Below are 21,460 nucleotides of genomic sequence, written 5' to 3' on the forward strand. Positions count from 1 at the left end.
GTCTACTAGACTCTGGTTTGGACAGATTTAAGTGAGTTATTCCTAAGAATTACAGGACTACAATATAAAACGCCATTTCCATGCAAAATAATGGTACCGCTTTCAGCACCTAAAATCTGAAATAATCATACCGCCAGGGAGGTTAAAGGATAAGTTCACCTGTTAAAAAAATGAAAAATGTATATATTTTTTTGCAGGTAAAAAAGTGTGCATTTATTTTTTTATTGGGAGCCTGTAAAGCATTGCACCCATGATAACCAGATCACGGGTGTAATGCATGATTTTTGCAGACTGTCTGTGTAAGGCAGTTACACACTGACAGAAAGTATCAATGAACTATCTAGAGCACTCAACAGTGCCCTTGTAGTTCATGGAGAACTACAAGCTGACAGCCGCCTAGTAGTTCACACATTTACAGAACTCTGTAAATAAATGACAAGGCCAGTTGGGCGGAGCCCCACATGGCCTTGTCTTTTTTTTAATTATGACAGCAGGCTCGGGGAGAAGATCCCCAGCGGGGGGGAGGGTCAGCTGCAGCAGAAATATGTTACATCCTGAATACACAACATACATACATACATGTAACATGTTATGAATGGTAAACTTACCCTTTCAATTTTACAAAAAAAAAAAGAATAATTGTGTTTGTGTGCACTACATTTTTGCAACTACTGACCTTAATTTTTCAGGTCCTCTGCTTTCGGAAAATATAGAATGCTTTAAGTAATCTTCAGGCCAAAAATGTGCATTTTTGCATGCGCAAAAATGTAAGTTAAACCCTTTATTGTTTAAGTTTTTTAATACAATATTCAAATAAACATAATACAATAATTTGCTATTATTAGTACTCATTTCATAATTATGATTGAAAAGAATTCTGGTATACACAGGAGGTAGGCATTAAAATAATTTGCCTCAGTATCAAATAGGCTAGGTGCACCACTGCTGCTGTGCTCCCTGTCCTGCTGCATTAAGAAGAGTGATGCAAACTTGAATGTCAGTCTAATAGAAAGAAAATATTGTTCAGAAACTCACCACCACCCTTTGATTAGCAGTTATCAAGTCCACAATTTGGATTTTTTTCTGAATCATACATTTTTGCAAGTCAGGCTCACTGCTGCTATGGAGTTGTTACCAGTTAAAATCCCCAGACCAACTTTATTTAAGATAATGCAATATATTTGTTTAGAGTGGCCTCTATTGCAAAAAATTATAAAATATTTTTGTGAAAGAAAAGAGGTTTATCTCTATGTAAACTGATTAGTTTTTTTTTTAAATGCCCTACCTAACGATTTAAAGCCCAACTCAGGGAATTACACAAAAATTACCCTTGCACTAGGCCTTGCACTACCCTTGTGACTTGTCCCCTGAAGCATTTTCTATAAAAGGCTCTGAGCTGTGGTCAAATGATGATGTCATCAAGTACAATCCGGGGTCAATAGCTCTGCATTGTACATGAGGAAGACAAGGGTCACCCAAGAGCTGGTCCTGAGCAGAGCACTGGAGCGAGAACAAAGGTAAGGCTCCACTGTAAATGTAGTTGTTTGGCAATTCCTGGAGTTGGGCTTTAACAAATTGATACTAAGCATACAATTGCTATTGATAACTATAATTAGGCTGGATTCACATATGAGCCGCATGCAGCTCACAGCAGTGTTCCAGTGCATCCTGGTTCACCGTTTCAGCATGAATTTTGGGCTGAAATCGCACCTGGAATGGACCAAAATATGCAAATCGCACTGGACCCACTACGGAGATATGGGAACCGGCTCCATAGAGCCTAAGTGTCCATTTTGGGGGTTTCAAGAATCGGAGCAGATCCAAGATGCTGGAATCCACTGTGGCTCATCCTGAGCACGGCGGACTATGGACAGGAGTTGGACACAAGCTGACTGCAGATCATCATTAATCAACACTTGGTCAAAATATTGTCCGAACTGCGCCTCCATTTTCTTTGCTGACTCTTCAATCTCCTGGAAATCTTCTTCCTGAAAAGGCATTTTTTTTTTGAGTAAACAAGATTAAACCAAATTGGTTAATGTTTAATTAATGGAATGTTACCTTAGAAACATAGAAGTACAGAAATGCTTAGTGTTAATATAAGTTATTGTGAACCTAAATACTGTGGTAACTTCAATGTGTTTGAAAATCCCAAATGGAGGTTTCTGCTAAATTTTACACACTGATTTTACTCTTCAGTGATATATATCTATGATAAAATATTTAATTTAGAGAGAAGTCAAAGCAGGGGCCCCTAGACCACTCAAGGCTGCATGACACAAAGTGGGGAATCAAGGCATAATGCCCCCACAAAGATCCATACCAGATGTATTTATCTATCAAAACAATCTATGAAAATACAGGGATCCAAATTGTTCAGGTATATGCACAGACAAATTTAGGGAAGGGAACTGACTCACGAGTTTGTTTTTTGTTTTTTTGTATTGTGTTCTTTTTGTAGTTGGAGAGGTGAACAGAGTATCAGTTTGACTCAATAAAAAAGGTGAAGTCCGTTGAGTAGGCATTGAAATGCCTATCTACCCATCCAAAGTTGTCTCCATTGCTCCTTCACAGAATGCAGCCACCCTAAGTCAGGAAGTGTGTTACCAGCTGGATTACCAATGGAAAATTAAGAGGGAAAAAAAAAAAGGAACCCAAGGCAGCCACCACATCTCTGCCTATTATACACTTGCATGTCCCCCTGAAGAGCAGTTGGAGGGGGTGAGGGGAATGCATCTCAACCACACATTTTTAATGCTTCCTAACCACACTGTAAAATAAGCCTTAAGGATTGTTAAACTGCAATATAAAATGTTTTTGGGCCGATTGCCACTTTAAAAAAACTATTAGCGTCAACATGGCAGCTGCGAGGTTACCTTGAACTTCATATTGACAAAATAGTCTGTGATCATGCTGGCATTTCTCCGAGTATGCCTCATGCAGTTTCTGCTTGGTGGTTTAATAAATATGACATATGGTTTAAGTTCATGTGTTCTGGCTCCAGTGATACCCTGTGACAAAGAAGAAAACATAAAATATATTTGTTACAATTTGCAAAGTGTATACTTGTGTTTATCATAAGTTTAAAATGAACTGTTACATTTTTCTTAGAAATCATTCATGACTCATTTAACCTTTAGTTTATTTCATAATGTTGTGTAGTTTAACACATATGGAAGAGTGTTAATCTCACCTGTTGTTCCAGATCAATGATGCATATTTTTCCTTTATCAAGAACATCTTTCACCATATCTGCACTTGTACCATACATATGTCCTTTGTAGTCTCCATATTCCAGAAAACTAAAAGGGAAGAGAAGAAATTATAGTGTATGTATATATATATATATATATATATATATATATATATATATATATATATATATATATTATGGAGAGTCCGCCTGGTGCAAGGTTAGGAAGGGGTTAATTAATGAGGGCAGGTACTTCCCCTTCAGACCTGCTTATTGGCAGCTGAGTTCAAAATGTCAGAGAGGAGAAGTGTGTTTGGAGAGAGATGGCTGTTGAGCTGTCAAAGCTGAGAGGAGTTTGAACTGGAAGGACCCCTGTTACCTATGACTTGATCCTGCTGGATAAGCTTGCCAGAACTGGGACTTTGCCAAGTTATATGTTGAGCATTATTTAAAAAGACTGTCTTATACTGCTAAGAAGTGTTTTTGTGTTTGAATGGCCTATAAAGACAAAGCTTGTGAATTTTCTGTTGCTTTTTGCTTAATAAAGCCTTTTAAGTTGACTGAACTGTCTGAGCCGGCTTGTGCATACATACACATACATGCATATTATATATATATACATATAAACACACACACACACTCATAAGTTTGCATACCCTGGCAGAATTTATGATTTCTTGGCCTTTTTTTAGAGAATATGAATTATAACACAAAAACTTTTCTTTCACTTATGGTTAGTGTTTGGCTGAAACCATTTATTATCAATCAACTGTGTTTACTCTTCTTAAAATCATAATGACAGCACAAACAACCCAAATGACCCTTATCAAAAGTTGACACAAATGGGTTTGAATGGCTATTAAAGGTAACCATCCTCACCTGTGATCTGTTTGCTTGTAATTAGTGTGTGTGTATAAAAGGTCAATGAGTTTCTGGACTCCTGACAGACCCTTACATCTTTCATTCAGTGCTGCACTGACGTTTCTGGATTCTGAGTCATGGGGAAAGCAAAAGAACTGTCAAAGTATCTGCGGGAAAAGGTAGTATAAAATGGGAAAGGGATATAAAAAGATATCCAAGGAATTCAGAATGCCAATCGACAGTGTTCAAACTCTAATGAAGAAGTGGAAAATGAGGGGTTCTGTTGAAACCAAACTATGGTCAGGTAGATCAACTAAAATTTCAGCCACAACTGTCTGGAAAATGGTTCGGTATGCAAATAAAAACACACAAATAACTTCTGGGGAAATACAGGATTCTCTGAAAACATGTGGTGTGGCCATTTCAAGATGTACAATAAGGAGGCACTTGAAGAAAGATGGGCTGCATGGTCAATTCGCCAGAAGAAAGCCATTACTATGCAAATGCCAGTAAGTATCCAACTTACAATACACCAAACAGCACAGAGGCAAGCCTCAAACCTTCTGGGACAGTCATTTGGAGTGATGAGCCCAAAAATTAGCTTTTTGGCCACAACCATAAAGGCTACATTTGGAGAGGAGTCAACAAGGTCTATGATGAAAGGTACACCATTCCTACTGTGAAACATGGAGGTGGATCGCTGATGTTTTGAGGATGTGTGAGCTACAAAAGGCACAGGAAATTTGGTCAAAATGGATGGCAAGATGAATGCACTGCTGTCAAAAAGTACTGGAGGAATATTTGCATTCATCAGCCAGGAAGCTGTGCATAGGACGTACTTGGACATTCCAAGATGACAATGATCCAAAAGACAAAGCCAAGTTGACCTGTAATTGGCTGCAGCACAATAAAGTGAAGGTTCTGGAGTGGCCATCTTAGTCTCCTGACCTCAATGTCATTGAGCCACTCTGGGGAGATCTCAAACATGCATTTCATGCAAGACAGCCCAAGAAGTTACAGAAACTGGAGGCTTTTTGCCAAGAGGAATGGGCAGCTTTACCATCTGAGAAGTAAAAGAGCCTCATCCACAAAATACCTCAAGCTGTCATTGATGTTAAAGGGTACATGGTATTAAGAACTGGGGTATGTAATCTTGTGATCAGGGTCATTTGGGTAGTTTCTGTTGTCATTACGATTTAAAAAGAGTAAACACCGCTGATTGATCATAAATGGCTTCTGCCAAAAACACTAACCATGAGTCAAAGAAAAGTGTTTGCATTATCATTCATATTCTCTGAAAATGGCAAAGAAATCAAATTATGCCAGGGTATGTAAACTTGTGAGTACAAGTGTATATCTCCCGAAAGTTCTTTAAATGTATTTACATGTAATATTTAATTGTATACATATTGCCTTATTTACTTTCACATTTGTTTCATAAAACACCTGTCTTGATTCTGTTATTCGCTGGCACTTCATTGTGGTCTTTGTTCACACTGCGGCATCGGATCCTATTGAAGCACTGTTGCCACCAGTATTGCGCATCCTCCTCTTTCAGTGAACAGCCAATCTGTTCAATTCCACACTTGTCTGAATCTAGTCCCCACGTGAATATGAGCCATCTATCTGGGTGTATAGACATCAATAAATTGACAAGCCCCTCCCTCTCCTCTCCATAGTGATGTCATTATAGTTTGCATCCACCATGTTAGTCAACATTTCACATTTCTATAATCGGGTCAAGGAGGAATAGGTTCATCTTTCTACTCTGATTCAGAGCATTTCAGATACTTTGATTACAGACTCTCTTCTCATGGTAGTTAGTAGCTAAAAAGATACCACCCAGATGTAAGATGCAAAATGGTCTGAAACTAGCTACTAATGTGTGGGATCTGGCTGGCTCTTTATAAGTTGCACATATCTGGACCCAATGCATATATACCTGCTGGAAAAATGTGGCCCTGATTTCATTTATTTACCCAAACAAAATGTATTATGATTTTTTCTTCACTGGGTTTTTAGTTTTTTGCTACAGTGTTGCATGACTGCACAATTGTCATTCAAAGTGTGACAGTGTGGGAAGCTGAAAATTGACCTGGGCAGGAAGGGGGTAAAAGTGGACAGAAAGCAATGGTTAAATAATGATGGCCATCAGACTGAAGACATCTAGTGGAGGGAAGCTGTTTTTTATTGTTTATCTTTTATTGGGCTGGTAATTATTACCTTGTTATTTTTAGCAGGAGTTCCCCTTAATACTCACAGCTCATATAATCAGAAGATTTTCTGAAATACATGTCAAGAGGCATATGTCACAGCTCAAAATACATGCCTGCATATTAGTTCCATAAGCACTCCAAGATTCAGACAATTCTACATATCGTTCCTCACAAAACCAAAAAAAGTATTATAACAAAAACCTCTAAACCTGATTTCTGTTTGATTTTATAACTCCCCCTGTTGTTAAACACAGAAGATCCAATAGAGAATTGGAATGTCTGAATATTTTTAAACTAAACAACTCCCTGAACAATAACCCCACTATTTTTTACATTCACGGGAAATGACTGTGCATTTATGGGAAGGAACATCAAAAAGCACTCATGTCAAACATATATTTTTCAAATGCATTTGCTGCAATAGTATACAGTGAGGAAAAAAATTATTTGATCCCCTGCAGATTTTGTAAGTTTGCTCACTTACAAAGAAATGAAGGGTCTATAATTGTTATCATAGGTGTATTTTAAATGATAGAGACAGAATATCAACCAGAAATTCAGAAAAAAAAAATCACATGATACAAATGCTGCAGTTCAGGGAGTAAAATAATTATTTGATCCCCAAGCAAAACATGATTTAGTACTTGGTGGCGAAACCCTTGTGGTAAGAGGTAAGACGTTTCTTGTAGTTGGTGACCAGGTTTACACACATCTCAGGAGGGATTTTGGTACACTCTTCTTTACAGATATTCTCTAAATCCTGAAGGCTTCTTGGCAACTCGAAGTTTCAGTTCCCTCCATACATTTTCTATAGGATTAAGATCTGGCGACTAGATAGGCCACTCCGCGACCTTAATGTGCTGCTTCTTGAGCCACTCCTTTGTCGCCTTAGTGGTATGTTTTGGGTCATTGTCGTGCTGGAAGACCCATCTTCAGTGCTCTGGCTGAGGGAAGAAGGTTATCATACAACATTTTAAAATACATGGCCCCGTCCATTGGCCCCTCAATGCAGCAAAGTCAGCCTGTACCTTTAGCAGAGAAACGGCCCCAAGCATAATGTTTCCATCTCTGTATTTCACTCTAGGGAGGATGTTCTTAGGGTCATAGTCTGCATTTCTCTTCCTCCAAACACGGTGCTTCAAGTTAATACCAAACAGCTCAATTTTGGTCTCATTTGACCACAGCACTTTCGCCCAATCCTTCTCTGAATCATTTAGATGTTCATTGGCAAACTTCAAACAGGCCGGTACATGTGCCTTCTTGAGAAGGGGGACCTTGCGAGCGCAGCAGAATTTTAATTAATGGCGGCATATTGTGTTACCAATGGTTTGTTTGGTTGCTGTGGTCCAAACTGCCTTGATATCATTAACAAGCTCCACCCATGTAGTTCTGGGCTGATCCCTCACTTTTCTTATGATCATCCTTATCCCATGAGGTGAAATCTTGCATGGAGCTACAGACTGAGGGAGATTGATGGTTATTTTGTATTTCTTCCATTTGCAAATAATCACTCCAACAGTTGTCTCCTTCTCACCAAGCTTTTTGCTGATGGTCTTGTAGCCCAATCCAGCCTTGTGCAGGTCTACAATTTTGTCCCTGATGTCCTTTGATCTTGCCCATGACTGTGAGGTTTGAATGAAAGAAAGATTCTGTGGACAAGTGTCTTTTATACACATAACGAGTTGTCGTCAGGAGCACCTTCTTAAATTAACAGGACTAATGTTTGTTCTACATGAGCACATCTGGGAGGCAGAATTATTGTTGGTTGGTAGGGGATCAAATACTTCACTGAACTGCAACTAAATTTATAACATTTGTACCATGTGTTTTTTTGGGGGGATTTTTGGTTGATATTCTATCTCTATCATTTAAAATACACCTATGATAACAATGATAGACCCTTATTTTCTTTGTAACTTACAAAATCTGCAGGGGATCAAATATTTTTTTCCATACTGTATAACAATTGAAATTTGGGTATTTAAATATTAGAAACAAATTACTATACCTGTGACTATATACCAAACTTTCAAACATCTCTTTAGATACAAAGAAATATTCACGCCCGTCCTCTTCATAACTCTTCTTAGGACGTGTAGTATCTGTTGGAACATAGATATTTTTACACTGGCTTAAAGTGTATGTAAACCCAATCTGTGAAATCTCATTTACGTTTTAACATGTTATTTCAAAAGTAATTTAGTTTTTAACCCCTTCAGCCCCGGAAGGATTTACCCCCTTCCTGACCAGAGCACATTTTGCGATACGACATTGCGTCGTTTTAACTGACAGTTCCAAACACCAGTCAATATTGGCACAAAACCTTCAGGCTTCTGCTAAAAAGCTGAACATGAAGAGGAACTTCATCTTTCAGCATAAAAATTACCCAAAGCATACATCCAAATCAAAAAAGGAAGGTCTTCAACAGAACATTAACATTTTGGAATGGCCCAGAGCCCTGACCTGAATCAGACTGAAAATCTGAGGTGATCTGAGGACTGTGCATAGAAGATGCCCTCGCAAATTGACAGATTTGGAGTGTTTTTGCAAAGAAGAGTGGGCAAATATTGCCAAGTCATGATGTGCCATGCTGATAGACTCATACCCAAAAATACTGAGTGCTGTAATAAAATCAAAAGATGCCTCAACAAAGTATTAGTTTAAGGGTGTACATACTTATGCAACCATATTATTATTATTTTATTTTTACTTCCCTCCACCTAAAAGATTTCAGTTTGTTGTTCAACTGAGTTGTACAGTTTATAGGTCACAATTAAAAGGTGGAAAAGGTTCTGAAATGATTTATCTTTGTTCCATTTTTTTACATAAAAAAACCTGATATTTTAAGAGGGGTGTGTAGACTTTTTATATCCACTGTACCCGGCAGCCTGGATTCCCTTACCTTTAGCACATCAAACAGACTATATCTTGCATATTCTCTGATGCAGAAGGTATGGCTCAAGGTTAACTATTTACAAAGGGTCACTAGTTTCACCAAGCACAGTCCTATGTGGAATAACACTGTCTACCCTTAACTGCAGACACTTGCTTATGCAGGGCTGTGGCAGAAATGAGGAATGACCCATCTCAGTCATATATTTCACACTGGAACTCTTCTTTGAGTTGTGCTCCAGATATAACTTGCCAGGCATGTCATTTTATTATACAATCAAAAGGGAAATTGCACTCAGAAGTCTTTGTAGCAATTATCACATTAATTTCCAAAACTGGAATATAAAATTATTGCAGTACTTAAAGTGAATAAAAGTGAAACAAATATGAATGCAAGAAGTAAAATGAAAATATAGAATGTATAGTCCAAAGTGTTAGCACCATAGTAATTATCCAAGAGTCCTCTTCAATATGAGAATCGCTGAATATCAGTACATAAAGCACCCACTTCTCTCATGAACCACCATGGCAAGAGGACAAATGGGCTTACCAGATTGAGTGGACTCTCATACCATAGTCAATCAAGCTTGTATGGATGTTCTATCCAAATCAGCAAAAATGATACCTCTCCTCTGAGAATGGTAAAGTTAGTAGCATATCATCAACGGCACGGTAATTGGATGACATGTATAGAACTTATAATCGGCCACAGCTTAGTATCACCAACTGTATCAATGCAACTATACATGCTAAGTCTAGTGAATACAAACCCGCATCAGTCTTATCCTAATATTACATTGGCTGTTTATTCCAACTTTGCTTTCAAGTTGTATGTATTGCTACATCATAATAGAGATAAAGTGCCCATTTAGCCATGTAACATCGCTGTAACAAGCAGGTCCAGTCTGGCTGATCCCGGTGTGGGTCTGAATGCTGAGCTGTGCCCGATTAAAAGTTCTATACATGTAACCTGATTGGAGTGCTATTGATGATATACTACTTACTTGACCATTCTCAGAGGAGAGGCTTCTTTTTTTCTGATTTGGATATAACATCCATACCAGCGTGATTGACTCCGTACCTACGGTTTGGGTGTCTGATCAATCTGGTAAGCACGTTTGCCCTCTTTCCATGGAGGTGGTTCATGAGAGGAGTGGGTGCTATATGGACTGATATATGGTGATTCTCATGTTGAAGAGACCTCTCAGATAATCACTGTGGTGCCAACGCTTTGGACTATATATTATATATTTTTTATTTTATTTCTTGCATTAAAATTAGTTTCACTTTTATGCAACTTTATTACCTTCAACTCCAACATGCTATTAGGGCTCAAGGTTTACAACAGATTGGCATCTTTCCCCTACCACAGTGTTTAATTTTGTTCAGTCTGTTGTGGTGACCAAGGGAGTCATCTCCCTCTGCTACACAATGCTACTTCTTGTACAGCTAAAGAAAAATGGGAACAGGATGTAGGAGCTTTTGAGGAAGACTAATGGGAAAGAGTCCTAGAATCTGTGCCAGCTAAACTCCACAGAATGACTTTCCCAGCTCTACATTATTCCTAATATAATATAATCCGTTGAAATAGTTTTGCCTGGGAGTTATACAATCCCCTATCTCTGCTAAATGTACAAATGCATGGGGTTGTCTCATACATTTGATATGGTGCTGCCCCAGGCTACACCACTATTGGTCTGATGTTGTAGACACTATTAACATGGTGTTTCAAACACCTATATCCTTGGACCCCAAGTGCTGTGTGCTGGGGATTCGGAATGATTATAGTGCTATGGAATCCCAACAGGCAGCCATGTACTGGCCACCGGGACTACCGGGAGTTTGCCGGTGGGCCGATGGCTCAGTGGGCCACTCTGATGTAAAGGGGCTACTGATGGGAAACTCTGATGTAAGGGGGTGCTGATGGGACACTCTGATGTAAGGGGGTGCTGATGGGACACTCTGATGTAAGGGGGCTGGTAATGGGACACTCTGATGTAATGGGGCTGGTAATGGGACACTCTGATGTAATGGGGCTGGTGATGGGACACTCTGTTGTAAGGGGGCTGGTGATGGGACACTCTGATGTAAGGGAGTGCTGATGGGACACTCAAAATGTAAGTGTTCCGGTCTGGATGAAGTCCAGGGCCAAATTTCTGTCCCAGTCCAGCCCTGCCAACAGGTAGCGATACACAGAGCATTATTTCAGGCTAGAAGGCTTATATTGCCATATTGGAAATCTGATCAGGCCCCAACCCATAGAGAATTAGTTAATCATTAGGAGGGGACACACACTAGAAAAAACGTACTTACCAGCATAGAGGTTGCCCTAGTAATTTGAAAAACTATGGCGGGAGTGGCTAGCTGTGCCAGGTTTATCACCCCTTGACCTTAATATTGACAACATTTTTAATAGGGTGTATACTACACTGTATTGCTCATCTGCACTTCTTTTGTCAGAGTTCCGCTACTCTGCAACACATACTATTTATGCGGTTAGGCGGTATCTCAGTTCTGCATACTTTTATGATGCAATGACTCTGGACGGGTTTTTTCTTTTTCTGTTCTTATCTCAGTGTGTACAATATATGTTTCTATTTTTTGTTCATTAAACTTTCTTCGTGATTTAAAAAAAAAAAAATCATCAACTTTAGATTTGGAATGAAAACATCACTTACGTGGCACTGGACTTTGAAATAAACTGGGATTTGAACGAATAAGCTGCTTTCTTAGTTCATTAACTCCAACTCCTGAAGGCCCTACATGTAAAAAAAATATATATTTAAACGCAATTTATTGCAAAACTTCATCTTTAGTGTTGGAATTAAGACTCAGATGCATTCGCATTTTGTTCATTTGAGAATATTACAACACAATTACACATCGATAAACAAAACGGGAACATGCAGCCATGTGCACATCGTCATGCAATATGGCAAAACTGAGTACTGCACATGCAAAAGCTGAATTCTGGGATATGAAAATATTGCTGAAATACAAGAGGCATGTGTATTCTTTCTTCAACCTTGGTGTGCTTTCTGTATTTATTCCAGACCAGTGCAGTAATCCAGTGTGAAACTTTGCCTCTGTACAGGAGTTTCCTATCGCCTTTATAGATATCTTCAGGCAGCCTGTAGTGGGTGGTTCTGCCAGGCCCCTCCCACAGCTCTGCCATCTGCAGAGCCTTTACAGCACAATGATGATGTCACTGCTACTTTTATATGGTAATATCTGGGTTTGCAGTGTGTTTAGTGCACACAAAGTGAATTAATATACTGTGTGGCTATATAGAAATAAAGTATATTGCCAAAAGCATTGAAACGTCTGTCTTTACATGAACAGGAACTTTTTTGGCATCCCGGTCTTAGTCTGTAGGGTTCAATATTGAGTTGGCCAACCCTTTGCAGCTATATCAGCTTCAACTTTTCTGGGAAGGCTGTCCACAAGGTTTAGGAGTGTGTTTGTCTGATTGACCATTCTTCCAGAAGCGCATTTGTGAGGCCAGGCACTAATGCTGGGCGAGAAGGCCTGGATCGCAGTTTCCGCTATAATTTTTCCCAAAGGTGTTGAGGACAGGACTCTGTGCAGGCCAGTTAAGTTCCTCTACCCCAAACTCGCTCATTCATGTCTTTATGGACCTTGCTTTGTGCACTGGTCCAAATCATTTGGTAAAGGGGGGATTATAGTATGGGGTTGTTTTCAGGGGTTGGGCTTGGCCCTTTAGTTCCAGTGAAGGGAAATATTAAGGTGTCAGCATACCAAGACATTTTGGAGAATATCAGGGCTCCCAACTTTGTTGGAACAGTTTTGGCATGGTCCCTTCCTGCTCCAACAGGACTGCGCATCAGTGCACAAAGCAAGGTCAATAAACACATAGTTTGGGGTGGAGGAACTTGACTGGCCTGTATAGAGTCCTGACCTCAACCCGATCGAACACCTTTGGGATGAATTAGTTTGGAGACTGCGAACCAGGCCTTCTCATCCAATATCAGTGGCTGACCTCACAAGGAGAATGGTCAAACATTCCCATAGACACACTCCTAAACCTTGTGGACAGTCTTCTAAGAAGAGTTGAATCTGTTATCGCTGTATTTGGTTGGGACAATTCAATATGACCCCTACGGACTAAGACTGGGATGCTATTAAAGTTCATGTGCGTGTAAAGGCAGGCGTTTCAATACTTTTCGCAATATAGTATATATAGGTTATTGTGCCCCGAATGCCACTTTAAGGACAGAGTTAGTGGGAACCAGCATTTAACTTAAAGCAGCCACGCACACAGAAAAGAGATGAAGAATGAGTGTGACGGCACCCTCGCTTAGGTGCTTCCGCCAAATAGAACCTCCTGGCCTCCAAACCCTTCCAGCAGACTGAGAGCTACAGTAATACCAGCCCTTTTCCCCCCAAGCATCATACACCAATAAGATGTTGAGGTAGAACCAAAGGAATGACTGTTTATTAAACAGAAATACAGATTTTATACACTTCAAAAGTAGGTCAGGCACCACATGAACAATAAAACCCAATATTTCCCCAAAACATCACACAACAGTTTAGATAATGAGGTAGGGCTTAACAAGGTTAATCCCATCATGTAGGAACCTCCCAAGATTTAGCCAAGTTAGTCAACAGACAGAAACAATAGGTGACACAATTAACAATGGAAATGCACACAATATGAGAGACACACTTAATAACCAGACTATAGCAGGAGAACCCAGTATCGGGTTGCTTGACCTGATTATATTAACATCTGTTCGAGTCTCTGAGTCTCACTGTCATTGCTGGTTTGGACATAAAGGCCCCAAATATATAGCTGGGTCCTTCAGTTCCCAGAGTCTGTGTGTTTTGGGGAGACATGGATTTTATTTCAAAGTAAAATTACTCCAAAGGTCCCCCTGGCACACACCTCCCAAAAAGTAGAGCCTCCCCAAATGCCAGGGCCCATAGTCAGTATCAAGAGGCTAGCCTGCTGTCCCCTCCAAAAGCCTCTGTCCCAGTTGTGTCTCTCACACAGAGTAAGGTCCCTTTCAAATGGTGTGGACTCCGCATCTAACTGCTCAGCGGGGGATCTCTGCACTGATACCTGCTGAACAGGCGGATGAAAGGTCTGTGATAGCAGAGGGGACATGGACACAGCCCCGCTGTTCTCTATGGGGTGGTCAGATGTCAACGAACCACTTGTCTGTATCCATCTGAGTGTCATCTGATCTTAGTTCCACTCTATTATATAGGGGATGGAAAGATTAGTAGTTCATGGAAGTAATATTGCAATATATTGCTGCTTACCAGTCTTTAGCTGTGGCGGCTGCATTCATTTTCTTTTTCAGGTTAAGAACATTTTCAGCAAGCACAAAAAATACATGTTGAGCTGTGTTGAAAGCAAACTTTTTGTTTTTTTTTGGGTTTAGTTACCCTTTAACCACTTGCCGCCCGCCCTATAACAAATAGACGGTGGCAAAGTGGTTGCATAATCCTGACCGGACGTCATATGACGTGATCAGGATTATGAGCTGCTGCGCGCCCCCAGGGACGCCCATCGCGGCGATCGTTGTTGCGGGGTGTCAGTCTGACACCCGGCAACTACGATCTCGGTAAAGAGTCTCCGACGGAGACTCTTTACCACGTGATCAGCCAATCACGGCTCATCACAGTGTAAATAGGAAAAGCCGGTGATCGGCTTTTCCTCACTCGCGTCTGTCAGACGCGAGTAGAGGAGAGCCAATCGGCTGCTCCTCTGACAGGGGGGGTCTGTGCTGATCGATTATCAGCACAGCCCCCCCGAGGATGCCCACACTGGACCACCAGGGACGCCACCAGACCACCAGGGATGCCCAGGACAAGGTATGCCACCCTAGACCACCAGGGATTCCAGTCAGTGCCACAATGGATGCCAATCAGTGCCCATAATGGATGCCAATCAGTGCCCACAATGGGTATCACTGATTGGCATGCATTATTGATTGGCACTGATTGGCATCCATTAGTACAATATATTAGAATACAATGCCGCCTATCAGTTCCCATCTGTGCCACCTATCAGTGCCCATCCATGCCACCTATCAGTGCCCATCCATGCCCACCTGTGCCGCCTACCCATGCTCACCTGTGCCGCCTACCCATGCCCACCTGTGCCGACTAACCCATGCCTACCTGTGCCACCTATCCATGCCCATCCATGCCAATCCGTGCCAGCTATCAGTGCCAATTTGTGCCACCTATCAGTGCCCATCCGTGTCGCCCATCAGTGCCACCCATCAGTGCCGCCTATCAGTGCCACATATCGGTGTCCATCAATGCCACCTCATCAGTGCCACTTCATTGGTGCCACCTCATCGGTGTCCATCAGTGCCGCCTTATCATTGCCCATCAGTGTAACCCCATAAGTGCCCATCAGTGAAGGAGAAAACTTACTTATTTGCAAAGTTTTGAAACTGAAACAAAAAAAAACATTTTTTTTTTCAAAATTTTCGGTATTTTTTTATTTGTTTAGCAAAAAATAAAAACCGCAGAGGTGATCAAATACCACCAAAAGAAAGCTCTATTTGTGGGAAAAAAATGATAAAAATTTCATTTGGGTACAGTGTAGCATGACCGCGCAATTGTCATTCAAAGTGCGACAGCGCTGAAAGCTCAAAATTGGTCTGGGCAGGAAGGTGTTTAAGTGCCTGGTATTGAAGTGGTTAAATAGAGCTCTTCTCTTTTATAGTATACAGTTTTTAGTGGGGAAGAATAACACAGGTGAATTAGGTACCGCATACTTGTAGTGAAAGGAAATCTTAACTAACCTAGAAGTACGATGAGTCTGTGGCGATCACAAGGCCTTCTCTGATATCTCACAACTTCCTCATAGGGTGCAGCCACAGTGTGGTAACAACTGTTGGGGCAGCGGGAGTAACAGGAGATATGAGTGTTGTGGGACTTTCTGCGGCAGAGCCTCATACTTCTCCGAAAACCAGCTGTAAAGATAAATGCCCAGTGTTAGACCAATGCACTTCAGAAATTTCAACATAATAATACAATATAAAAGCAATAGTTACAGTATATTTTTTTTTCAACTGCAGTACAAAAACACACACAGTTGTTTAAAGTCACAGCCTCCATTACCAAATCCAGATTTGATTGTTGCTGCATAATGTGCCCTTACATTACCTAGAGAGATACAGTGGGTATAGAAAAAAAATCACTCTCTAGATGTGCAAAGCTGGTAGAGACATACCCAAAAAGGCTTGCAGCTGTAATTGCAGGGAAAGGCGGTTCTACAAAGTATTGACTCAGAGGGGCTGAATACAAATGCACACCACACTATTACATTTTAGTCTCATCTGACCACCTTAAACACACCTTGGAGATTAAGTTTTAAAAATGGCAGTTTTCCCAGGAGCAGTGATTTTAATAATGCTTAAAGTGAAACAATAAACATGAAATATTCCTTTAAATATTTTGCCTGGGGGGTGTCTATAGTATGCCTGTAACGTGGTGCAGTTTACCCGTGTTTAGAACAGTACCACATCAAAATGACATTTCTAAAGGAAAAAAGTAATTTAAAACTGATCACGGCTGTAATGAATTGTCGGGTATTGGCAATGTAGATAAAACTCATTGAAAAACATGGCATGGGTTCCCCCCAGTCCATTACCAGGCCCTTTGGGTCTGGTATAAATATTAAGAGGAACCCCAAACCAATTTTTTTTTTTTAAATGTGTGGGGGTCCCCCCAAAAATCATACCAGGCCCTTCAGGTCTGGTATGGATATTAAGAGAAAACCTGTGCCAAATTGAAAAAGGGTTCCCCCCAAAATCCATATCAGACCCTTTGGCTCTGGTATGGATTTTAAGGGGAACCCTGCACCAAAATTTAAATAAAAATGGCATAGGGATCCCCAAAATCCATACCAGAGCCTTATCCAAGCACGCAACCTGGTAGGCTGCAGGAAAAGAGGGGGGACGAGAGAGTGCCCCCCCTGATACCAGGCCACATGCCCTCAACATGGGGAGGGTGCATTGGACGAGTCCCCCCAAAGCCCTAAGCAATATAACAGCTGTCATCGAGAAGAGGTGGAGCTGTTGCTGCTTTTTTTTTTCCTTTTTTCGTCGGGAGATGTATCAACATCGCAGGACTTTTTTATTTTTTAATAAAAGATCCATTTCTGGATGGTGTACTCGCTGGGCTCAGTCTTAAGATAGTTCTGGAACGCGGATAAGGAAGGAAAAAAAAACAATCACACTTGACAATGGCACTCGGATCTGGGTCCCAACGTTTTCAATCCTGCAAAGGCAAATAGCAATCATTTTTTGGGATCGCTGAACGAGATACATATTTATGTGAAAGCTGCCTTTCACTGTGGTTAGCTGATCTATGAACACAAGTTGTAAGGAGGAGGATACTGAGGATTTGCATACAAGGCTTTGATTAAGCTTCCATCTGGTAAGCGCACTCACTCCTTGGTGACAGGCACTTGTGTGCATTTTTTTGAGTGGAATCACCGTGCTGTTCTGATAAGGATCGCAACTGAGGATTTCTTATGGACTTTTGATGAACTTTGTTCGTTCCTTCCTCTCCAGTTGGGAAATCACAATATTCATTATTCTTTTTTCATTTAATGTACAGTGAATGTGATATTTATTTATAACTTTCATAATTTTTTATATTCCATTAGCGTAGCTAATATAAACTGTTTTCTTTGTTGGTGCAGCTTTTAAAATTTTATGTAATTACTGCTATCAGGGGCTCCATTAGAGAGATTTATAGGTGGACTGAGCCAGCCTCTGGCTTTTGCCATGATTGCCAATTCCAATTCCTGTTCATTTGGAAGTTGTGAAAGTTCCTGCCCACCTTTGGAGTTCCTTTATCCCTTGTTCTAATCTCTATAATATTAAATAAAGAATTCTACACTAAGGGGTCTGCTTATCAGTGTTTTCACCCAAGATTCACACATTTTTTAAATGTCATATAATAAAAATGTGTAAATCATGAGTGACATTTTATGACTCGTGAAAATATTAATCGGCAGACCCCTAAAATTGAAATCTCTCATAAATGTCAAAGAATCACAGACCCAGAAACGCACTTGCACATACCTTATGAATGGAGTCTCTGGGAGATGAAAGAAATTATCAGATGGGTTTATTATCCAGCATACGACAAAATGTGAATATACCGGTAAGTGGATCAACTAAATCTTTAAAACTAAAGTTTAATTTGCTTATAGATCGCCTTACTGTGTTCCTGCTTCCAACCTTCATGAACATGCTAATAACATAAAATTTTGAAATAAAAATTTTCCATTTTCATTACATACCTTATTTTAGACTCATAACTAGGTATTTGTGCTTCTCTATGCAATGCACAGCATGGCTGGTGGGAGGGTCAGAGAGGATGCTGTATATAGCTTCCTGAAAATATTATAGCACCCTACCTCAGAATTTTGGTGGGTGGTGTTGCCTTATGAGTTTATGTGAAATCTTCATTAATATCTGTAAAATATTGTAAGTAGAAATAGATCTGATTTGGCTGGCTATGAAAGCCAGGTAAAATGCCTCCCCCCAGATGCATTGTTCTACACCTACTCACTTCAAAGGACCCCATGCTGGGGTATGCAATGAAGGGAGGCAACCATAATCATTGCTAAGTTCCTGGGGAAATCCAATTAAACCTTCTCCCCAGGATAGTCACTAGGATTTGCATGAAAGGGGGCCGACTTATGTGGTAAGCCCTCCAATCATGATCCAAGCTAAGGCAGCCTATGGGGAATCAGCATGAAGGCATTTACTCAGAGCCAAGGGAAGGGAACCGTCTCTTTTTGGGAAGCAGTGCTCAAGAGTGGAACTCTGTAAGGATGGGTAATTATGGTTAAGGTGTTGCTTGTAACTAAATATGCTTGTATGCTTGTGACTAAATATACTGTCTTAGAGAATATACTTTGTATTCCTGCATGTAAATATTATATTTCAACCTAGTATTTTCTTCCTTGATGTAAGACCATAGATAGAGATTTGTGTGTTAGCTAGACTTTCAACTACTTTTAATAAATGGTGTTATGTTAAACCTTTCTTTCCCTTGTCAATAGAATTCTCTTTTAAACCCATATCATATCTTCTGATTAATAAATCAGAAATATAGACTTTAAAGGTTAACAGTGGGCTCTTGGGAGGAGATATATCAAAACACCCTGATGGTTAGATGTCAGTCTGCATGCTGACTGCCCTAGGTAATGCCCACATGTGATGCTGAGATTGATCCACAGTCCATTGCAATAACACATTTCATACATACCAATAACATATCCTGACCCATAACCAAATTCTTCCTCTTCTTAATGTGGAGAGCCATGTAAAAAAAAAAAAAAAGTGACAGTTAATAGAATATGAAGCAAAAGAGGTGCAAAGTCTTCCAGTTTATTTTTCTTTAGGAAGCAGCCACAGGCTGAATGGCAAAGTCTTTGCCCTGTCAGCACGCTACAGAAAACAACTCTTGCTTTCTGTATTGTAGCAGTGGTCCCTCTGCAGAGGTCTGAAACGCCCCCTGCTGATTTGAGAGCTATAGGGTTGATTCTCAGACTTTTTTTTTCCAGTGCAGGTTAGTAGGGATGGCCGAACGGTTCGCCCGGCGGTCGTTTTGCGGCGAATTTCGGCTGTTCGCCGTCCGCCCGATCGGCGGACTATTGCCGCCGTTCGCCCGGCGGACTTCCGTGTTTACTGTGTAAAAGAACTTTGACCTATGATGACACATCCATCATGAGGTACAGGACAGCCTATTGAGACATTACAGCACATGGACACTTGGACATTCCCCCTAACTTATAAATAGACCCGATCCGGCGGCCATTTTACATTCTTTCTTCTGTCACTATAGGGAGAGGTTGCTGTGTGGAGCAGGGAGAGATTGCAGTGACCCAAATCGCTAGCTATTTGGTCCACAAAAGTTCTTTTCAGGACTGGTATAGGTGTTAGGTGTAGTTCAGGATATAGGGTTGAGGCACTGCTGTGCTACTGATTGTTGCAGCAGCCTGTCTCTTGTCAGTGTAGAGAGAGGGACAGTACGCTGTGTGCTGCAGGGACAGTCAGTTTAATCATTAGCTGTTACTATTAGGTCCACAAAAGTGCTATTCAAGTTATTGTTCCAGCAGCCTCTGTTTTGTCAGTTTAAATAGGGACAGGCAGGAAGCTGTGTGTGAGGCAGTGAGGGACAGTCAGCTTAATCAGTAGCTGTTACTATTAGGTCCACAAAGGTTCTTTTCAGGACTGGTATGGTAATAGGCTTGTACACGTATAATATTCTTTCTTCCAAATATAGAAAGAATATTATACTTGACTGCTGCCCTTCTGCTGCAGTAGTCCTTTATCAGTATAGGGACTGAGGTACAGTCTGCTAATCATTCACAACCTACTTGTTCCACAAAGGTCCTTATAAGGACTGGTAAGGTCTAGGGTGCTACAGTACATAGGGTTGAGTGAGGTACAATCTGCTATTCCTTAAGGACTGGTATAGGTCCACAATACATAGGGTTGAGGTGCACTACTGCTGACTGCTGCCCTATACTGCAGCAGTCCTTTATCAGTATAGGGACTGAGAGTTTTGTCACAGGGTCATTTAAAAAATGACAGTCAGAGGAAGAGGCAGGCCCTTCCGCAGGGGTAGTAGGGGTAGGGCAGGAGCAACAGGCTTGAGCCAAAGTGGGAAGTTGCAGAAGGTGCGTTCAATTACTTTAAAGGACGCACCAGACTTGGTTGAGTGGCTCACTCAGCCTTACTCTTCTGCACCCTCCTCATCCTCTCGATCTGCACCCTCTTCTTCACTCTCTGCTATGTGCACCCCCAAAGACACTACCACCAACAACACCACCACCACCATATACCTTCCGCTTGAGTCACAGGAATTATTTTCCGATCCATATCAAGACATTTCTGATGCGCAGCCACTCTTGGTATTGGATCAGGAAGAGGAGGTAGCAACAACCGCTACTCAGCAGTCTGATGACAGTACCCAGATCAGCCCAAGGAGGAGGTTGGTCCCCGGTGTTGCTGCCTACTCCGAGATCTCTACTTATAGCGGTGGGGAAGGTGACGTCGATGATGACGTGTCTAGTGATGTCACGTGGGTGCCCACAAGAGAGGAAGAGGAGGGGAGTTCAGAGGGAGATATGGAACAGCAGATAGGGAGGAGAAGCAGGAATAACTTACATTGCACTGGAGGGACAAAGCAGACTGCAAATGTATCAGGAGCGAGTCATCGACCATGTACGGTCACATCTGGCGCTCCCAGGACACCGGCACATGGCTCCGCAGTGTGGGCTTTT

At 41.0% G+C, this 21,460-nt stretch overlaps 1 protein-coding gene across 2 annotated transcripts in view; it reads right to left on the bottom strand.

The window, feature by feature from the left end:
• Positions 1–766: 766 nt before the first annotated feature.
• The window catches only part of MPP4 (MAGUK p55 scaffold protein 4), an 80,112-nt gene continuing 59,418 nt past the window's right edge, over positions 767–21,460 (bottom strand). For both annotated transcript variants that reach the window (XM_077448584.1, XM_077448583.1), the window contains 7 exons: positions 19,438–19,476; positions 15,951–16,121; positions 11,841–11,921; positions 8,279–8,372; positions 3,194–3,302; positions 2,877–3,011; positions 767–1,988 (listed from right to left, as the gene is read on the bottom strand). In XM_077448584.1, coding sequence (XP_077304710.1) covers positions 1,803–1,988; positions 2,877–3,011; positions 3,194–3,302; positions 8,279–8,372; positions 11,841–11,921; positions 15,951–16,121; positions 19,438–19,476 — 815 coding nt within the window. In that variant the 3' untranslated portion in view covers positions 767–1,802. The remainder of the gene's footprint in view (positions 1,989–2,876; positions 3,012–3,193; positions 3,303–8,278; positions 8,373–11,840; positions 11,922–15,950; positions 16,122–19,437; positions 19,477–21,460) is intronic.

Source organism: Lithobates pipiens, unplaced genomic scaffold (genome assembly GCF_037356315.1).
Source record: "Lithobates pipiens isolate NorthernLeopardFrog02 unplaced genomic scaffold, aLitPip1_a1.2 Scaffold_22, whole genome shotgun sequence".
Classification (NCBI taxonomy): Eukaryota; Metazoa; Chordata; class Amphibia; order Anura; family Ranidae; genus Lithobates; species Lithobates pipiens.